This window comes from Corvus kubaryi, unplaced genomic scaffold, assembly GCF_017639235.1.
Source record: "Corvus kubaryi isolate FWS band 111438036 unplaced genomic scaffold, C.kubaryi_AGA036_p1.0 37394, whole genome shotgun sequence".
Lineage (NCBI taxonomy): Eukaryota > Metazoa > Chordata > Aves > Passeriformes > Corvidae > Corvus > Corvus kubaryi.
This window is the reverse complement of record NW_024581133.1, coordinates 12,316,762-12,334,591: the sequence shown is the minus strand read 5'-3', so window position 1 is coordinate 12,334,591 and position 17,830 is coordinate 12,316,762. Positions and strand designations below refer to the sequence as shown.

Genomic DNA, 17,830 nt, shown 5'->3' with positions numbered 1-17,830 from the left:
GTCATTTGGGGCTGGAGACAACAGGCACCCTACAATCAATCCTTTCATCAAGGTAGTTGACGCCCTCCTGGTTGACAAGGTGTGATTGTTCGCAGGTTGGACTCGATGATCCAAGAGGTCCTTTCCACCCTAGATAGTTCTGTCATTCTGAGCAGGTAGGTTTTTCCTCCCCGCCACTCGGATTGGAGGGTTATGCCAGACTCACTGATGTGCTGGGTGCTGTATCCATGGCCAGATTATATCCATTTGTTCCTCTAGCAGTGTGGTGCTCTCACTGAAATAGCTCCCCTGTGCTGTAAGTGAAGCCGTGCGGCGGGAGGGGAGCGCTCGGCACAGCACCACCAGCGTTACGTAATTCCTTGGTTTCAGGAGCTGCAGCTTAATATGTTTCCTCAATGAGTAAGTATTCCTGGTTTTTCCTTTTATAGCTTTCCATGTGGTACCCATGAAGATGAGGCTGAGGACACGGAAAGCTTCCCAGCAGTCCAACCAGCTCCACACGCAGCGGGCGCTGCGGGCCAAGCGGAAACACTCGGAGGTGGAGGAGCCCTTACCTGGCGGCGGGGGAAAACCACCCAAAAATGAGACGGGCCTCTTGTCTTCAATCAAAAAATTCATTAAAGGAAGCACACCCAAGGTACGCCAGCTGTGGGCTCCTGCTTTACTTTTAAGTCATAATCACTTCAAATTTGATTGAAAACCAGTTCTGTTAAGAATTAATCATGGGGTGGAAGCAAAACATAAAAGAATTGAAGGCAACAAGTGCCTGTGAGTTATGTCAGGTAAAGCAGACTTTGAAACCTTCAGGAGTCAATTGTAGGCGTAGTTAACAGTCCAATAAATCACAAGATTTATTATCTGGTGTTTCTTTGTAAAAATGTCAAATAAATTCAGTACATTCTTTTTAATTTCTATTTTAAGGATTCCTCAAATTCAGATTCAAGGAATTACCAGTACTGACAACTTAGAAAAGCCAGTCTGTAGGCATAAATTTGTTGACTATTTCTGGCAATTTTATTCAAAACTGTTTAGGTGTCATTTAATCAATGAAGGTCAAACCTCACAAATCCAAGTGCCATGGATTAGATGCAGCTGCTCAGTGATTCCTGCAGCGAGCACTGCCCTGCTTGGAGCATCACATCCAGATCTTGTTGGGGAAAACCACAAAATCTCATGTCTTGGTCCAGCCAGAAGGCTGAGCTTTACTGATCTGCCCATGTGAACACCTGTTGCATGTGCTGCATGGACATTTGAGGGCAAAAAATACACACACACACACACATATATAAAACTTTGATAGGCTGAATGTAATCTTGCAATTGCTTCAAAAACTGGCATTTTTTCTCTAGATGGAGGCCAGTTAAAAACCCCTCATCATTCTGTCCCAGCAGTTTAGATGCTGGCATTATGTAACTGCAGATTTGAAAGATTAGCCAAGAAGTTGTAACTAATTTACAATGTATCCCAGATCAGCTACATGATAAATAAAAATCTGGTATAAATTCAGAAGTATTTTCTCGGGTTTGAACTAAGTGTTGAAACAATAACTTGTAACAAGTTGAAGTTCAAATAATCCTAATAATGTAACACTATATTCTTGAATTGTTAAAATTATAGCGAAATTGAGTATTTCATGACATGTTAAACCAAAACAACCTGTCCTAGAAACAGTGAAATACTAAAGAAGAAATATCTCAGCAAAAATTAATGGTTAAATCTGCTTCCAGGTTTTTTTTATTAAACTGTGATAATTGATCTATTTTACAATCAGTGTCTCTGTTGGATCTCAGGAGTGCAACATTTTGGTTGCAAAACCTCTGCACTCAAATCTAAGCAAAAAGTTTACATTGGAATTTTTAGATAAGGGAAATATGTCTGGTTTTCCTTTTCCATGTCTCTTTAAGGTTTTGTGAACTTCCTTCCTTCCCATCTGCTCTTCCTCTCTCAAATCCCGGGATTACTTTCCATTCTGTTTTTTCTTGTCAGGTTTGTTGTCATGAAATGCCCCCATTTTTGTGCTGTTCCCTCCCCCGTCCTCTCCCGTGCCTGTAGCAGGCCTTGGCATGGTTCCAGTGCCTGAGCATGGCCCGCCAGTGACTCTGCCAGGCCGGCTTCCAGAGCCTGCTGACTTCCCCAGCTCGTCCTGGGGCTGCCATGGGAACGGCACCGCTCTCTGGATACCCCAGAGTTTGGCCGTGGGGAGGGAAAGTCTCAGTCACCTCTGGGGTTCTGTGGATTTATGGCAGTCAATGTCCCCATAATGTGTGTCTGGGCAATTTCCATCATAGTCACAGGTCATTTATCTGACCATGACTTCAAATGTCTGTTGTTATTCCCAGTCTCAATTCAGGCCAGTCCTTAGCACATTCCTGGCCTCTGGAAACACCCAAAAGCAGATAAATGTTCATGTCCCTGTGGCATTGCCATGTCCCTTATGGCACAGGTGTGATGTCACAGGTGACAGGGGAGTGACAGAATTCCAGCAGATGGCTCTGTAAATACATACAATGGGTATATTCAGTTCTACATCTCTGCAGCAACATTTTCCATGGATAAACCAAGCAGCCCAGTAACATTTCATCCCACTTCACCTGAATTCCCTTCCCCGGGACACTGTGAGCACAGCAGTGTGAGCTTCCTGCTGAGCTGGATCCTCTTCTGCAGGATCAGAGGGATCTCCAGAGGGAGTGGGGTCTTCCTGCCTCTGATCCCATCAACAAGTTTTCCTGATTTCACTGGAATTTTTGTAACTTCTCTACACTTGTTCTCCATAGGGCAGGATGAGAGCTCACCTCATTTATGAAGGCCAAGGGATAGCTTTTCCAAGTTAATGAAGTTCTTTGGTTGTTTTCTCCAGAATAACCTGGAAATGTTTTTCCTTACTTTTGATCACTTTCATCTGTTTCCTCTCAATATATGGATTATGGTATATACAATATTACTAATTCTAGGTGTTAGTAATTAGGTTGTTTTCACCAAGGTTGTTGGTCAAACAGAAGGTTTGTGGGATCAGTGGTGTTCTCCTGTCTTCTGCTGTGACTCTCAGTACCTCCCCATGTTGGTATTTCCTTTAGCTGCTGTTACAGCAGGGGCTTTAGATTAATTTTTCTGAATTTTCTATTTACTGTTTTTTGGAGCACACAAACTGTTTTTTCTTTTTAAAGATGTGAAACTGCTGCTCCAGCAAGGTAATATTGTAATTCTAAAATTAAAATTTTAATTAACTTTGATATTGTCTGTGGCCTTGTTATTTGTTATTCAATTGGGTTACTTTTGCCTTGTCTCACACAGTTCAGGGTACTCTTGATGATCATGCTTTAGATTTCAGATTTACATTTTATTGAGTTGTAGTAGGTGTTTTGGGGGAAAAGGGGCAGAAACCTGTCAGAAACGTGTGCCTGCACATAGAGCTGTGCACAGAAAATGTGCAGAATTGTTTGGTTCTGTCTCATTGCCATGAGTGCTGCAGGGAAGAGCAGTCACTTACTTCCAGGTAAGGAGAATCCTTGGATTTCTCACAGCTGGGTTTTGCTCTGTACTGATATGGATTGTCACATTGGATATTGTTGGGCAGTTCACCTCCTGTTTATTTAACAGGCAAAGAAATCAAATCTCAAGCAATTTTAGTTGCTTTGTCTCTGCATTTCCCAGCCTCTGCAGCACTGAAATATTTATAGATTGTCTGTAAAGACAATTTTTCAACTACAGCAGCTCCATGTACAGTTTTCATTCCCCATACTTTGATTTAGTTTAAAGTCATGTAAAATCCCAGCTGGCCAGATGTATGTTGCATGTTTTTCATCTGGAAGTGGAGCAGTAAAGGGACCTTTGGTGAACTTTCTCCAGGAGATAACATTCTCTGGTCTGTTCCATGGAAAAAGAGGCACTGTTCAGTATGTTTCTTTTTTCCCTCTTTTCTATTTTAAGGAAGAAAGAGAAAATCCTACCAAAAGGAGTCGGATTGACCGGGATATTGATAACAACTTGATCACATCCACACCTCAGACAGGAGAGAAGCCCAACAAACAGCTCTCGCGAGTGCGGCGGAAAAGTCAGATGAATGGAGGTCGGTAAATCCTCACATTGTGCATTGCAGTGCAGTGGGAATTCTCTAATCTCCCAGCTGTGCACTGATCCAGGGCAGTTCTGCAGTGGGGGAGGTTGTTGGGGGTTCTGACTGACTTCAGTAAGAGCAGGGTTGAGCTAATCATAGCAAAACAGGATTTCCAGGGGTGTGAGCAACACTTCCATCACACCCCAGACACATGCAGTGTATCTCTGTGAGAACAGCTACTTTGGAACTAATTTAGCTTTTTTTTTTTTTTAAATTATTATTCTCAAAGTCCCATAATAATTTGATTTAGCTCTTCTCCCATTTTCTCACAAATAACATGTGAAACGTGACCTCCCAACTCTTGACCTTTGCGGAAGTTACCAGGTGTCCTTCTCCAGGCAAGTTTTGTATCTCTCTAAGGATGGAGATTCCCCTTTCCCTGTGAAAATTCTCCTCTTGAATATCTTTATTCATGACATGATAAAATTGTCATTGATACTTAAAACATCACCTGTGGTTCCAAATCTGACATAAAAACCTGGGGTTTAAGCTTCCTCTCTAAGGAAACTATGAGGGTGACAAGGCCCTGGCAAAGGTTCCCAGAGAAGCTGTGGCTGCCCCTGGATCTCTGGAAGTGTCCAAGGCCAGGTTGGACGGGGCTTGGAGCACAGGGCAAGGAAGGTGTCCCTACCCTGACAGGGGGTGGCACTGGATGGGCTTTAAGGTCCCTTCCCACCCAACCCAAGCCATCTTGTGACTGTGGTATCCTGGGTGCACACAGAGCACCCTGAGCTCCTGTCACTGTTACAGGGATAAAAGTTCTTCATTAAATATTCCCTGTTAGGGAGGGCTTGGAGCTGCAGCTGGCACACCTCACGAACCAGAGCTGTGTGAAGTCCTCAAGCAGCTCCATCAGGCTCAGCTGACAAGGAGCGTCTCAGCTCATGTGCACAAAATCCATTCACTCTCTCCCATATGGACAGACATCTCAGAGCCTGAGTGCTGTGAAGGAAATAATTCTCCTTCATCTCAGTCTCAGAACTGCCTTGGCCCTCAGCCATGAGATGGGGATTTGAGTTTTGGGATGTACATACCCATACCTAAGATTTAGAGGTAACCCTTGTTACATGCCAGATCTGTAACATGGATGTTTATTTAATTCTGTCCTTTGTTATCTGTGATAACAACTGACAGTTCTTTCCCTTCCGAGTAGTGTTTGTGCCTCTGTGTGAGTGTGTGGAGAGTAACAAACGATGGACCCTGGAGCAGCTGGGAGGGAGGCTCAGCCAGGCAGTTCTGACCCTTTCTCGTGCCTCCCTCTAGTGGAGTCCTGGCACTGAAAGCGCCGAGCTCTGCCAGGGCACGGCGGCTCCGGGGCTGCCTCCCACCGAATCACTGAGAGGATTTACACCTCTGCTATTTATCTGAACAAGGAGTGCTGCCTCATCTGGAGAGAAGCTTCAGATGGTGTTGAGAATGGATATTTTTGGGTTTATGCTGGTAGAAAGTCGCTGACTCTCATGCACCCAGCTGAGCCATGAACAAGAGTTCACTCCTGGAGTGCAAATGCTGACCATAAGGGAACAGATGCAACTGAAACCCAGCTGGGTGGTGTTAAAACTCATATTTTTTCTTTTCCAGAAGCTGGAAGTTATGAAATGACGAACCAACACGTAAAGCAAAATGGAAAATTGGAAGATAACCCTACCACAGGCAGTCCCCCACGAACAACATTACTGGGAACCATATTTTCTCCTGTTTTCAATTTTTTTTCACCAGCAAATAAAAATGGTGAGTATTATTAAAGAAGCCAATAGTTTTAAAGCTGAGTGTGACAGATTTGAGTGTTTTGAGTGGCAGTACACTTTTCATTCTGGTTTACAAACCAAGTCACTGCTGCCAGGTAAAAGGCTCCTTCTTTCCTAGATGGGTTGATCGTTAATGAAAGAAGCCATAAGCTTACAAGCATTAGAACATTTCTTTCATAGGTGTATTAGTGGTGCACCTTTCAGTAAAAAGAAAATAAGGAGAAGGAAAGAAAATAAGGAGAAGGAAAAAAAAAGGGATTATGTTCCATGTCCCAAACATGTTTTAAAGTCATTTGTCATGGTCTTCAGTTTGGTTCTTATTTTTGTGGCATGAATCAGTGCAGATACCTTTAATTATTCTGAGACTTTGTGTGTGTGTGGTTAACAATGAGTCTGAGCATTGTGATAGGGAACTCAGCCTAAAGGTAAGGAGTGTTTGGAAATGTCCCTCAGGAACATCAGGCTCCGACTCTCCGGGCCAGGCTGTGGAAGCTGAGGAAATCGTGAAGCAGCTGGACATGGAGCAGGTGGACGAGATCACAACGAGCACGGCCACATCCACCAACGGCGCCGCCTTCCCCGGCCAGGCCGTGCAGGTCAGGGCTGTCAACAACGGCCTGGGGGACACCGAGGAGCCGGGGGACCGCGACCTGCCCCCGCTCACGGGTAAGGGACAGGGGACAGAGAGGGTGCTTCAGGGAGTCAGCACCTGCGCTTGGCAGGGACTCCCATTCCCCCTTCCCTTGGGCCGTACAAACAGCATTAATACTGATTTTTATGGCTGATCGACAAATCTGGTTTATGCGCCAATGACACAGTTTTGGCAAGACTTACCTATTCCTGGTGTAACTCAGGTGGCCTCGTAACACTTCTTCCCGTGGAAGCAGAGATTCCAGAGGAAAGGCATTATTGTTAACATTGAACTTGCACATTCTGGGCTTGCTACTCTCCAAAAAGAAATTGGCTACATTTTGGTATCTTGTAGAACCACATGGGAAATGAGAAGCACACAGATCCTACATTCATTTTCCGTATTTTCTTCAGAAGACAGCATATTTTTTTGACAAAAACTGTAGCCATAAAATGGAGTTTCTGTGTGCATGGGCAACATCAAATCCTTAACCCTCCCCGGACCCTCCAAGCTCTGGTAGATGTGCAGCTTTTTAGTAGGGGGTAAATGTCACCTCTGAGCAGAGGGGCTGCTCTGGGTCCAATCCAGGAGAGCCCCTGGCAGGGGAGGTGGGGCTGGAGGGAGAGTTCATCGCTTGTTTCCCCCTTGTGTCTCAAGTGCAAATTGTCACTTAAAAGAACTGCACTAATAAGACCAGCTCTTGTGGTTTTTTGTTTTATTTTTTGTTTTGGTCATTTTCGTTGAATTTCAGCACCAGTATCTCCAGACAATGGCTACTCATCAGCTCATGCAGAAGCCACCTATGAAGAGGACTGGGAAGTTTTTGATCCGTAAGTGCCAGTATTTGTACTAGAAATAGTAAATTAATCATTTGGAGTATTGAATTAAGATACTTCTATTTAAATTGGATCATTTTCATGCTATGATAATGAACTCCAAAAGCTCTTATCTTAAAAAAAGTGTATGCTTATGTGGGGTTTATTTCAATTTAAAATACTTACTTTTTGTGCAGCCTTAAATATTTCAAATATTTAGTTGGGCTACAACATTGCAGTTCAATAATGTACATTTTTACAGCAAAATCTGTATTTTCAGATACTATTTCATCAAACATGTCCCCCCACTAACAGAAGAGCAGCTGAACAGGAAACCAGCTCTCCCACTGAAAACCAGAAGCACACCAGAGTTCTCATTAGTTCTAGACTTGGTAAATATCTTTATAAACACAAACCAAAGCAGGGGGGTGTTCCCTTATTTGTGGAAATCAGTTATGTTTGCTTTGAACAAAAATACTGTTGAATGTTGTGTAATTTTAGTTTAAAATAGTTGAAAAAGAATTAACTGTGGTAGGAATAGAATGTGTGTTGTATTTGTCAAATACTTACATCCCGCTTTAAAAAAAAAAGCATTACAGTTTTAACATTTCAAACAGTGAGTTTCTGTCCCCATAAAGCTTCCCTAAATCCAGTGTGGAAAAATGAGATGGAATAAAGAGGAGAATTCAGTTGCGAGTGTTTTGCATCAAGATTGATGAAAAATTAGATTTTTACTTTTTAGAACATTCTTATTCTTAAAGGGCACAAATCCACTTTTTGAAATGCTCTTACAAAATATATTTGTCTTTATGATGATTTGTTTCAGTGTCTCTGTTTCAAAAGTTGTTTCAGACCCTGTTAATGATGATGTGATTTTATGAGCAGCATCAGTTGGGCCGTCTTTGTGTGATTGTAGGAATGGGTGGATTATTCACAGTGAAAGATACAGGCTGGAACTGAATGAGAGGAGAGCCTACAAAATTAAAATACCTCCTTATAATTACACCCCCAGCACACAATTTTAGTGAAAATTTTAAAAAATTACAATAATGAACTGTTTAATTCATCCTAAGAATTTTCTTCAGTCTTGACAGCACTTGCACAAAAGTACATTTTCCATTCTAAATAAACCTGCCTTAAAATGAACATAAAATGCAGAAAACGACTTTTCTTTTCAGCATTGTTTTTTCACACTCTTTTTTCCTTTATATAATTTTTTTCCTAGGATGAAACATTAGTGCACTGTAGTCTAAATGAATTAGAAGATGCTGCACTCACTTTTCCAGTTCTTTTTCAAGATGTCATTTACCAGGTAAATAGAAAAACACAAACTTTTTTATTTTGCTTTGTGGGAGTCCTTGCTGGATGTAGTTGTTCACAGCTTGTTTGAAGAGAGAAGCAGCGGCCTGGCATTTTACACCTGCCTGGTGATAAACTGCAGGTGTCAGATCTGGCAAGAAATTTTGTATTCACTTAAATTGTTCCCCTTTTCTTCCCCCCTGGTCACTGGGTTGTGTCCACAATAAATTTGATCTAAGTCAGTTCATGTACTACAAATCCTTGTGGAGATGTACTGTGATTTGAAGGAAAACTCAAGCCTGTTCCTCAGTGGCTGTTAAACCATTGATAAAGCTGAAATCCCTGTGAAATGAGAGGCAGCTCCATATCCTCCCTTCTCTCCTGATATTCCTGGAGCTCCTCAGAGCTGCAGTTCCGTGTGGGTGCTCTCTGAGCCTGGGAGAGAGCAGGGGCTGCTCTGCTCACCCCATGTGCTGTCACTGCCACGGCCAGGGCTGCCCAGCACAACCAGACACAACCTGGGCCAGGCCTGGAGCTGCAGCTCCCTGCACCTCCTCCCCACAAGCCCAAATCCTGTAGTGGAATCAGAGGGAGGCAGAACCCTCCTGACTGGGTCCTCTTGTGACTCTACAATTCCTTACAGGGAATGATTTCTCTGTGTGCGCAGTTCTGTGCTGGTGGAGGTTGAGTTTATGGAAATTTAGAAACAACTGAAGCCTTTTTTTTATGATCACTTCTGACACCCCCAGGCTCAGGTAATTGTTAGTGGTTATTAAGAAGAGGATGTAGTTCTTGTGTCCAGGGCTTGAACTGGTGCTGCCCTGCTGGTGAGAGCTGAGTCAGGGTGTTTAGTCAAAGCAACCAGTTTTCATTTTTAACTTAGAGATTGTCCAACTTCTATATTTTTAAAATTTTTTTTCTAATTCCATCAAATTTCCAGTAGTTGTGTTAAGGCTGATGTTAGTGTGTTACGCCTTCACTCTGAGCTGCTCAGGCTGGGAGCTACTGGAATATTGCTGTCACTGGGGTGCTATTATACAAGAAGTTGGTATTTGCTGTTTATTTCTGACGCTCATTTTCACCTCCACTGCACAGAGTGTAATTTAGTGGGGAGGTTGATAGCTGGCGGACTGTGAATGTTTGCTAAAGCCCCTCTCTGCTCCAGGTGTATGTCCGGCTAAGGCCGTTCTTCCGAGAGTTCCTGGAACGTATGTCTCAGATTTATGAGGTAAAACTATTAGACACTACCTTTGAATTTCATTTTTAAATTGTATCCACTTACTTGTACCTCCAGTGGTGACTTTTTCCCCTCCAATCCCCAGATCATTCTGTTTACTGCTTCTAAGAAGGTGTATGCAGACAAGTTATTGAACATCCTGGACCCCAAAAAGCAGCTGGTCAGGTAAAACCAGAACAGTGTGCACGAACCTGTTGTGAGCAAACTGAGTCCTGTGCCTGACCAGTGGGATGGGACGTGTTCCTTACTGCAGTGTCTTCCTGACTGATTCCTAAGAGAGGGAGAAAAATGGACTGAAGTGATGGAATTGGTGCCTTGTGATAAAATAACCCCAGGCCAAAACCTGTACCAATTCATTCTCTGTTTGGTTGGCTCATGGGAAATGACTTCTTGGGGATCAAAAATGTGCTTTGGAATACACACTGCAAATAAAGGAAATGAAATGACTATCTGATTACTTTTAAACTATTCAAACTTGAGTTATTTATTATAAATTGTGACTTGTGTAGCTTTTACAATCAGCATGCTTTCAATTCTCATTCAATCACAAAATCATTTGTCTGTTGGCTTTGTATTAGAGCTGGTTTGGTTTTCCATTTCTCAGTAGTGAGCTTTGTTGGGAATTGTTTGGCTTTTCCAGTTCCTTAAGGCAGAAGGAAATTCCAGGGGTGAGATTCTGTCACTCTCATCTGGCAGGGGGACTGTACCTTGCAGTGTTGGACCCAAATTGATTTCTGCTCAGGGATTTCCCCTGTGTGGGGTGTCCCAGGCCAGGGAACCCCTCCCTGGTGATGCCAGAGCTGTGTGACATCACTGCACAGCCACCTCTGCATTGTGTGTTGTACATTTTGCAATGAAACTGCATTTGCTGCACGCAAAGAAAAAGCAGTGGGTTTATCCAGCGTTACACTCAGTGCTGTGGGCACATCCCAAGTCCTTTTCCTGAAGTGCAGAAGGATAAACTGTCACTAGTTTTACCCAGAGCCAGTCTTACTGCTTGTGTTATGTGACACACAGAATCCAGGCACAGAATGTGCCTCCTTTCCACTGTGTTAGACCTGGGAGTACTCTCAGTGCTTGGAATGCTGAACCTGGCTGTGCCAGCCCGGAGGATGGTGCCCAGGTAGGCACTGGCACTCCAGAACACGAGTGGGGTGGCAAACCTTTCTCCAGACACCTGATGCGAATGTTCAGGACTGTGATTGTTCCTGTGTTGGGACTGGGAAGAGCCAATGGCACAAGCAGCCAGACCGGGTCTAGAAGCCTGCAGAGATGTTCCTGTGCTGCCTGGCTTTGTCTGGGGTTGGTGTGGCTGAGCTGACTTGGTCCCAGCTCTGCCACCAGCCCCAGGTGCCTGTCAGGCCCCACACGTGTGACTCACACTCTATATATAAATGCAGCAGCTCATTTCCCTCCATGGCAACGTTGGGAACTCAGCTCCTGCATGGAATTAGGCACACTATGTACAGCTTCTGAACACTCCATTTAAAAATACAGGCAGCGTGGAAGGAGCTGCTCTGCAACAGAGCTGGGCAACCCCAAATCTGCCTACAATTTATAATTCTGTGGATATGCCATGAAATGGGAGTTTTATTCCTGCTGGTTTTTTAACCGGAGTCCTTTTAGTCAATCCGTCCATTTCTTCTTTCATAAATTACATGGGAGCAGACTAGTGGGAAGGGAAGGAGTTGATGGGATGTTTTGGCCCCAAGGCTTTGTTTTTGAAATGAAATAACTGAAATAGGTTAATTGCCAGCAGAGGTGTAACAGAAAAGGAAACATTCCTTGTGACACCTTGTGTTCTGGCATGAGGTGGCACAGGGAGGCCCCGTTCTGTGAGGGCTGGGACAGAATAAAGGGATGATAAACCCCAGTAAACTGGCTCTCTGCAGCACCTGGGGCTTAGCAGATCCTTGGGGTGTTCTGGGTCCCTTTGTCGGCCTGTCTGTGAAAGGGGTCAGAAAGAAGAGCCTGAATAAATACAAACCCCCACCCCCAGAACTGGGTTAGCGCAGAATCACCTGAACTGCACATTTTACCAGTAAAAATCTCTAAAGAGAGCAGAAAAAGGGTGCAATTCTCTAACAGGAGATCAGAAGAGAAAAAACTGGATAACGTTTGGCAAAGCTCCTGGTGCAGTGTGGATGTTGTCCTTGGTCTAATTAATGAGTATTTCCCTTTAATGACAGGCATCGACTCTTCCGCGAGCATTGTGTGTGTGTACAAGGGAATTACATCAAGGATTTAAACATCCTGGGCAGAGACCTCTCCAAAACCATCATCATCGACAATTCACCGCAAGCCTTTGCTTACCAGGTGAGGGGCTGGGGTGGGAGACACCTCAGAGGGGGCAAACTTCCTGAGGGGAGACAGGGAAACCTCACACTTGGATTTCACTTCTTATGTAAGTTTGGGGCTTACATTTGTATTGAAGTTTGCAAACCAAGCTGTGGGAACAATACTCATAAATCTGTAACTTGAAACATTTTCCCCCCAAATGCTATTTCACAAGTCATATTTGTAGACAAATTAAGTATAAGTCGTGTGTTGATGGTTTTTTTTTCCTATTTTAACTTTAGCTTTCCAATGGAATTCCTATAGAAAGCTGGTTCATGGATAAAAATGATAATGAACTCCTAAAGTTGATTCCATTTCTGGAGAAACTCGTAGAGCTGGTAAGAGTTTGCTTTCTGTGGCCTTCCTCAAAACTGTCAGTGAGCTCCTTTAATATTTTCACCTATTGTAAGCTTTTCTGAGTCACTGAGATAGAGGCTGATGAAGATTCAGGGACGTGTTCACACAGCAAAAAGGGGACTTGTTGCTGACTGCTGTAAATGCAGGGCTGTGGGATTGCGACATCAGTCTTAAGGAAATTGGGAATCTCTGAGCAGTTTGGTAACACAGTGCCTGTTGCTGGCTGTGCTGTGTGTCTTTATTCCTAAAAGGCAAATAAATTACTCCTGAACTGCTGTGGATGCTATGGAGTTACTTCTGTAAGTCTCTGGAATGACATAATTCATGGTTTATATTCGTTACATTAAAATAGGGGTGTTAGATAAGGAGCCCTGCTGCAGTGTGGTTTCTGGCTGTGTTTATTCTCCTAAACCTGCCCTTTCCCCCACAGAACGAAGACGTCCGACCTCACATCAGAGACAGATTTCGCTTGCATGATTTGCTACCCCCCGATTAAAGCCTTTGCTCTCACTGCCGAGGGGAGGAAATGCAGGACCCTGTTGGACTAATACAAAACATTGCCATTACTGTTGAAATTTTGCATTTTTGTACCCCGTCTTGCTTTTCTTATCTTTGGTGCCCAACAATGATCAAGGGTTACAGAAAGAGACTTTCTACACCTGAGGTTGCCGCCATCAGTACAATCCAGTACCCGCAGTAGGGAGGCTAGAACAGAAAAGTCTTTAGAACTAGTGCAACTCCAAGGAAATTTTTTATGTACAGGACATCTGCAGTTTATAAAGAAAATTCTGTTTCTGCCACCAGCAGTTTGACCTGTAGAAACACAGGATTTTATGATACAACAGAGATTGAAAATGGACTCGGATTTTCTCTCTGTTTGGTGCTCTAAGTGGGTTTGTAGCCACTTTTCTGTTACTTTTAAGATTCTCATTTCAACAGGAATGGCCAGTAAAAGTTGTTTTATTTTTCCTGTTAAGGTTTATAACCTTTTTACATTTTTGACCTGTATTAGATTAGAATTTCATTATGCATTCCTTTTAGTTGAGGCGCTTCATAGTTTTTCTGGAAATAGCCAAATTTTGTTAGTTTTTTATTAAACAGTTGGCTGGCCGTTTCCCTGCTTTGTCTGCCTGCATCCTGTATATTTGTTTAAAAATATTCTCTAGTTTTAGCCCACGTAAGTTTCATTTAGAAAGAAAAAAAAACCCCCCTGCATTTATATTTTCTTTCTGTAATATTCTACTGTAGTCGAAATCTTTTCAAAAATCAAGAGACTGGCTAGATAAGACGAAGATAAGAATTACTAATATTCGGAATATTCTAAACCATTGCGATGGCACGTACTCCGGACAGAGCACACCTGGCAGTGGCACCACGATGGACAAGGAATACCTCACACTCTGCTGTGCACGGGCCTGGGAGCAGAACGAGCCGTGGTCACCTGGCAGGTCCGGCGAGGCCGCTCCTGCTGCCCGTTTGCTCCAGGACTGCACCTCTGGGCAGGGCTCCGTGCTCGGGGCGCCGCCCGGGCTGGGCTCGCTGTGACACTCCTGGTTCCAATCAGCCTCTCTGGGGCAGGGCTCCCCTGCCATCCCACTGGTTTCCCGAGGGAACAGGCCCGGCCGTGGCTCCTAATGCAGCGCCCCGGAGGTGATATTTTTATAGCGGTGGGAATCTTCTTTTCCGGAGGCTTTTTATGGAAGGTAGAATTTGTACAAGTTAGGAAGCTTTGCCTCTCGACTGCATTACCATGCCACAGGCTCGGACTGGTTTTGTGTAAAAGATGTCACAGAACGGCACTTTTTCTAAAGAGAAGTTTGCTATTTTGTATGCTTGATAAGAAAGTACAGTATTGGAAATTAAAGGTGGACAGCTGATAATTGAGAAGTATGTCAATTAATTTTTTATGTATATTACCTGTTTACTTGTACAATTTTATTGTACAAATTACATGCAGCTTCATTTTCAAATGAGTCCTTAAAATAAGGAAAATCTTTTTAGCAAAACATTTAATTTTTGTATTTTTGATTTTAAAAGGCATGAGTTATGTCAACTTTTTCCAGTGTATTAATGAAGATTTTAACTTTTCATCAGGTTGAGTGTTTTCTTACTATATTATCTGTTGTGTATGTAGCTAGCACATGGTGTCACTGAACTGTTAAAACTTAGCATGTAGAGCAAGCCTGTTTTGTGGAAAATCCTTATTCATTAAAAACAAAATCATCATGGCAGATTTTCTGCAAAAAAGTGAAAACATTTGCAATTCAGAATACTGATTTTTTTTGTATTTAAAGAAAGGTATTTTGCTTGCAGGAAAGAAATACTACAGATTCATTTTAATGAGAATCTTTTAAATGTATTTATCTTTAGGGCATCTGGGCATCTTTACGCTGTTTGTCTTATGTCTTTATTGAAATAAAATGTACAGAACGTTACCTTTACATCTGCTTGGTGCAGCCGTGTCCCCTGGGCAGCCCCGGCCTCCGGGGCTGTGGTGGTGCTGATGGAGAGATGGATGGATGGACTCTGGAAGGGGGCAGCTTGTGTTGGAGCTGCCCCTTGGTTTGCCAGCTCTTTCTCAGTTGTTCCTTATGATGTAAATCTGAATCTGAGGGGCTTCAGGAGTTCACTGAAGCTTTGCCTAATGGGGGATTCCTCCCAATTTCTTGACATCACAGAATGGCTGTAAAATTCATGGATCTGCCAGAATGAGCCCAGCTTTAGTTCATGGCCTTTTCCAGCTGTAATGGGATGTTCACCTGTTCAAATAACATCCTTATCCCCGGGTCCTCTGTGGCTTCAGCCATTCCAAAAGTGCTTCCGGAGCTGAGGAAACCAAAGGCATGTTGCACTTTCCAGCTGTGTCTGTGTTGTGCTGATCAGATCTGTGAGGGAAACCCGAATGTAAACGAGGGGATTTAGTTCTATATCGATGCACAACAGGAGTGACAGAGATTGCTTAGTAAACATATTAAATATTCATATTTTCCTGTGCTGCAAGCCTGGTGTTTATCACTCTGAACTCTGCAGAGTGGTTCTGCCTCCTGCAAACCCTTCTGGCGTGAAGCAGAGTTTTTCACAGGTTTTATTTCTGTTGTGTTTGTATCAAGGGGGAGTTCCCTGTTCCTGTGCCAAGGTCTGGGTCAGATTGTGTCCCCAAAACCACCCCCAGGCCCAGGGGAGCCTCAGCCAGGTGTGTTACTGAGCCTTGAGTGTGGTTTGTGGCCCCCGAGCAGGGCATGGTGCAGCTGGGTCACTGATTCCCATTTTCTGTCCTTTTGGAAAGCACAACATCCTATTTCCAAAGTTCTGAAGTGGTCTTTGCTGGGTTGTGTGTGCCTGTTTTCCATGTCCCTGTCGATTCTGTTCTAGGTTGGAGCACCTTGGTTCTGGCAGCACAGCAACATCTCGCAGACCTTTGGTGGCAGTACCTGTTGAGTCCTTTGTTTTCCCTGGAGTCACTCTGTAGCTGGAATGGCCCTCACCTTGGTGCTACTGCTTCCCCCCACCTTGGATTCATTCCACCTGACATTTTTCATTGCTTTTGAGTGTAGCAGGAAGCCTGACTGTCTCAAGACTGGATTAGGGATCTCCCAAACCACGAGTGGTGTCAGCCAAAGGTCTCACGGCGAACAGATGGATCAGGTTTGGGAAAAGCCCTGAAATGTGGAATCAAACTTCACGGGGGTGCTGTGGGTGACAAAAGCCCTTCACAGCGCAACGTCCGCCTCCCCAGCGCTGCTCTGTCGCACGCTGGAGTTCCAGAGCACTCGTGTGGATGGCTGGATTGGTGCAGCTGGAAAGCATCGAGCCCCGGGGCAAGAGGGACCAGGAGGAGGAGGAGGGGTTTTTGTTCTTGGTATTTACAAAAATGTCATTGTACTGCTGGGGCCAAATGTTGTAAAATATAATGGGAAGAGAAGTCCTGTGCTATGGATTTCTGTTTCTTCTGCAATCATTTCTAGTCTACAGAAGCACAAAGATTTTAATTAAATACTTACGCTCTGGATTCTGTTTTTATGATTTTTAGCTGATATCATTCTTCATTGAGACTCAGTTTTCTGTAAGTGAAGACATTGCTCCTGTCAGTTTTCAGCCTTGAAGTGGAAGGAAAGAAATCGTGTCTGTGTTTTACTGTCAAGGGAAAATTTAAATGTTCTATGTAAATTGTTAGAATTCCATATTACATATTCCAATATTAATGTATTCCAAATTACTGCACAATTCCTGTCAATTTTGTGATTATCCCCACAGCACCCTGAGCCTGTGAAACTGTAGATTTGGCGAGGATATAACTTGTGACATTGTTTGATCCGTAGGTATAGCTCTGTTATTATTTCTATTGTCTGGTAAATGGAGAAGAACAGGAAAAGGATGATAAATTTAGAAGTCTATTTTTTCTGTGTGTTTTTCCTAGACACGTGTGTGATTTATACAGGTGTGTACAGAGGTCATTCATTTGTTATATGAAAGACGCATTCTAAATTATCTTCAGACAAAATCTATCCTCCTTTTCCACTTACTCAGATTCTCACAGAAATTGGGAGCTGGCAGTGAAGTGGATGAAGTGAACACTTCCAGCTTTTCTCTATTCGATGTTATAGGACAGAGAGGGAAGGAGAAGCTCGCACCCTGATGTGGATAAACCTGAGCGTGGCGTGGCCAAGCCGTGACCAGGCGCGGTGCTGTGAGGCGGGAGCACAGGGCACTGGTGGTGCCCCCGCCAGGATCCTGCCCGGGCACAGCCGGTTCCCGGTGCGGGGCGGGAGCAGAGCGGGTCGGCTGTCCCGGCTGCCGCCGAACCGCCGCGCTTGGCAGCTGCGGGCCCGGCCTGAGCCCGCGAGTGCCGAACCGGGCCGTGCCCCCCTTCCCCCGATCCCCTCCCCTCCCGGGCTGTGCGTGCGGCGGGGCCGGGGTAGCGCCGGGGCGGCTCCCGCGGCTGCGGCCCCGCGATAGCGCCGGGCGGGGCGGGGCAGGGCGGGAGAGCCGAGGCTGCGGGCGGGGGCCACCGACCTGCGGGGCAGCGGGATGTCGGTCCCCGTGCCGGTGCCGATCCCGATCCCTTCCCGCCCCGCCCTCTCTCCGCCGCTCCCCTCCCGTTCCCGCCGCGGCCCTCGGGCTCCGCCCCGCCGTGGGCGTGTCCGGGGCCGGGCTCCGTCCGCCGCCGTCCCGGCGTGCCCCGCGCGGCGCTGCCCGGCGGCCGCGGTCGGGGCAAGATGGCGGCGGAGGCGGCGGACTCGTGGGGCGGACACGCCCACGGCGGGGCGGAGCCCGAGGGCCGCGGCGGGAACG

The 17,830-nt window shown here is 44.8% G+C and overlaps 2 protein-coding genes and 1 long non-coding RNA gene across 4 annotated transcripts in view; 2 read left to right on the top strand and 1 right to left on the bottom strand.

Annotated features, from left to right (window-relative positions):
• Positions 1-403: 403 nt before the first annotated feature.
• CTDSPL2 (CTD small phosphatase like 2) lies at positions 404-14,979 on the top strand. Its single transcript, XM_042039727.1, has 12 exons — positions 404-637; positions 3,928-4,066; positions 5,696-5,845; positions 6,316-6,528; positions 7,245-7,323; positions 7,589-7,700; positions 8,534-8,620; positions 9,773-9,835; positions 9,930-10,009; positions 12,034-12,160; positions 12,424-12,519; positions 12,969-14,979. Exons 1-12 carry the CDS (start codon positions 446-448, stop codon positions 13,032-13,034), a joined length of 1,404 nt encoding a protein of 467 aa, XP_041895661.1. The 5' UTR covers positions 404-445; the 3' UTR covers positions 13,035-14,979.
• On the bottom strand, positions 14,873-17,618 carry LOC121670030. 2 transcript variants are annotated; one of them, XR_006017995.1, is made up of 3 exons: positions 17,552-17,618; positions 16,540-16,672; positions 14,873-15,423 (listed from the first exon to the last, which is right to left on the bottom strand). It is a non-coding gene; the product is annotated as an uncharacterized LOC121670030 (long non-coding RNA). The 2 variants fall into 2 exon arrangements; XR_006017994.1 differs by lacking the exon at positions 17,552-17,618 and having other exon boundaries at positions 16,540-17,342.
• Positions 17,619-17,694: 76 nt separating this feature from the next.
• Positions 17,695-17,830, top strand: part of EIF3J (eukaryotic translation initiation factor 3 subunit J) — an 8,604-nt gene continuing 8,468 nt past the window's right edge. The window contains exon 1 of the mRNA XM_042039728.1: positions 17,695-17,782. Within this exon, the coding sequence (XP_041895662.1) occupies positions 17,755-17,782 (28 nt within the window). The 5' untranslated portion in view covers positions 17,695-17,754. The remainder of the gene's footprint in view (positions 17,783-17,830) is intronic.

Excerpts from the sequence above, each read along its gene's own strand:
- CTDSPL2 (XM_042039727.1), top strand. The coding sequence starts at position 446 with ATGAAGATGAGGCTGAGGACACGGAAAGCTTCCCAGCAGTCCAACCAG. Across the intron at positions 5,846-6,315 it reads TTCACCAGCAAATAAAAATG|GAACATCAGGCTCCGACTCT; the intron begins GTGAGTATTATT and ends AATGTCCCTCAG. Across the intron at positions 7,701-8,533 it reads TCTCATTAGTTCTAGACTTG|GATGAAACATTAGTGCACTG; the intron begins GTAAATATCTTT and ends TTTTTTTCCTAG.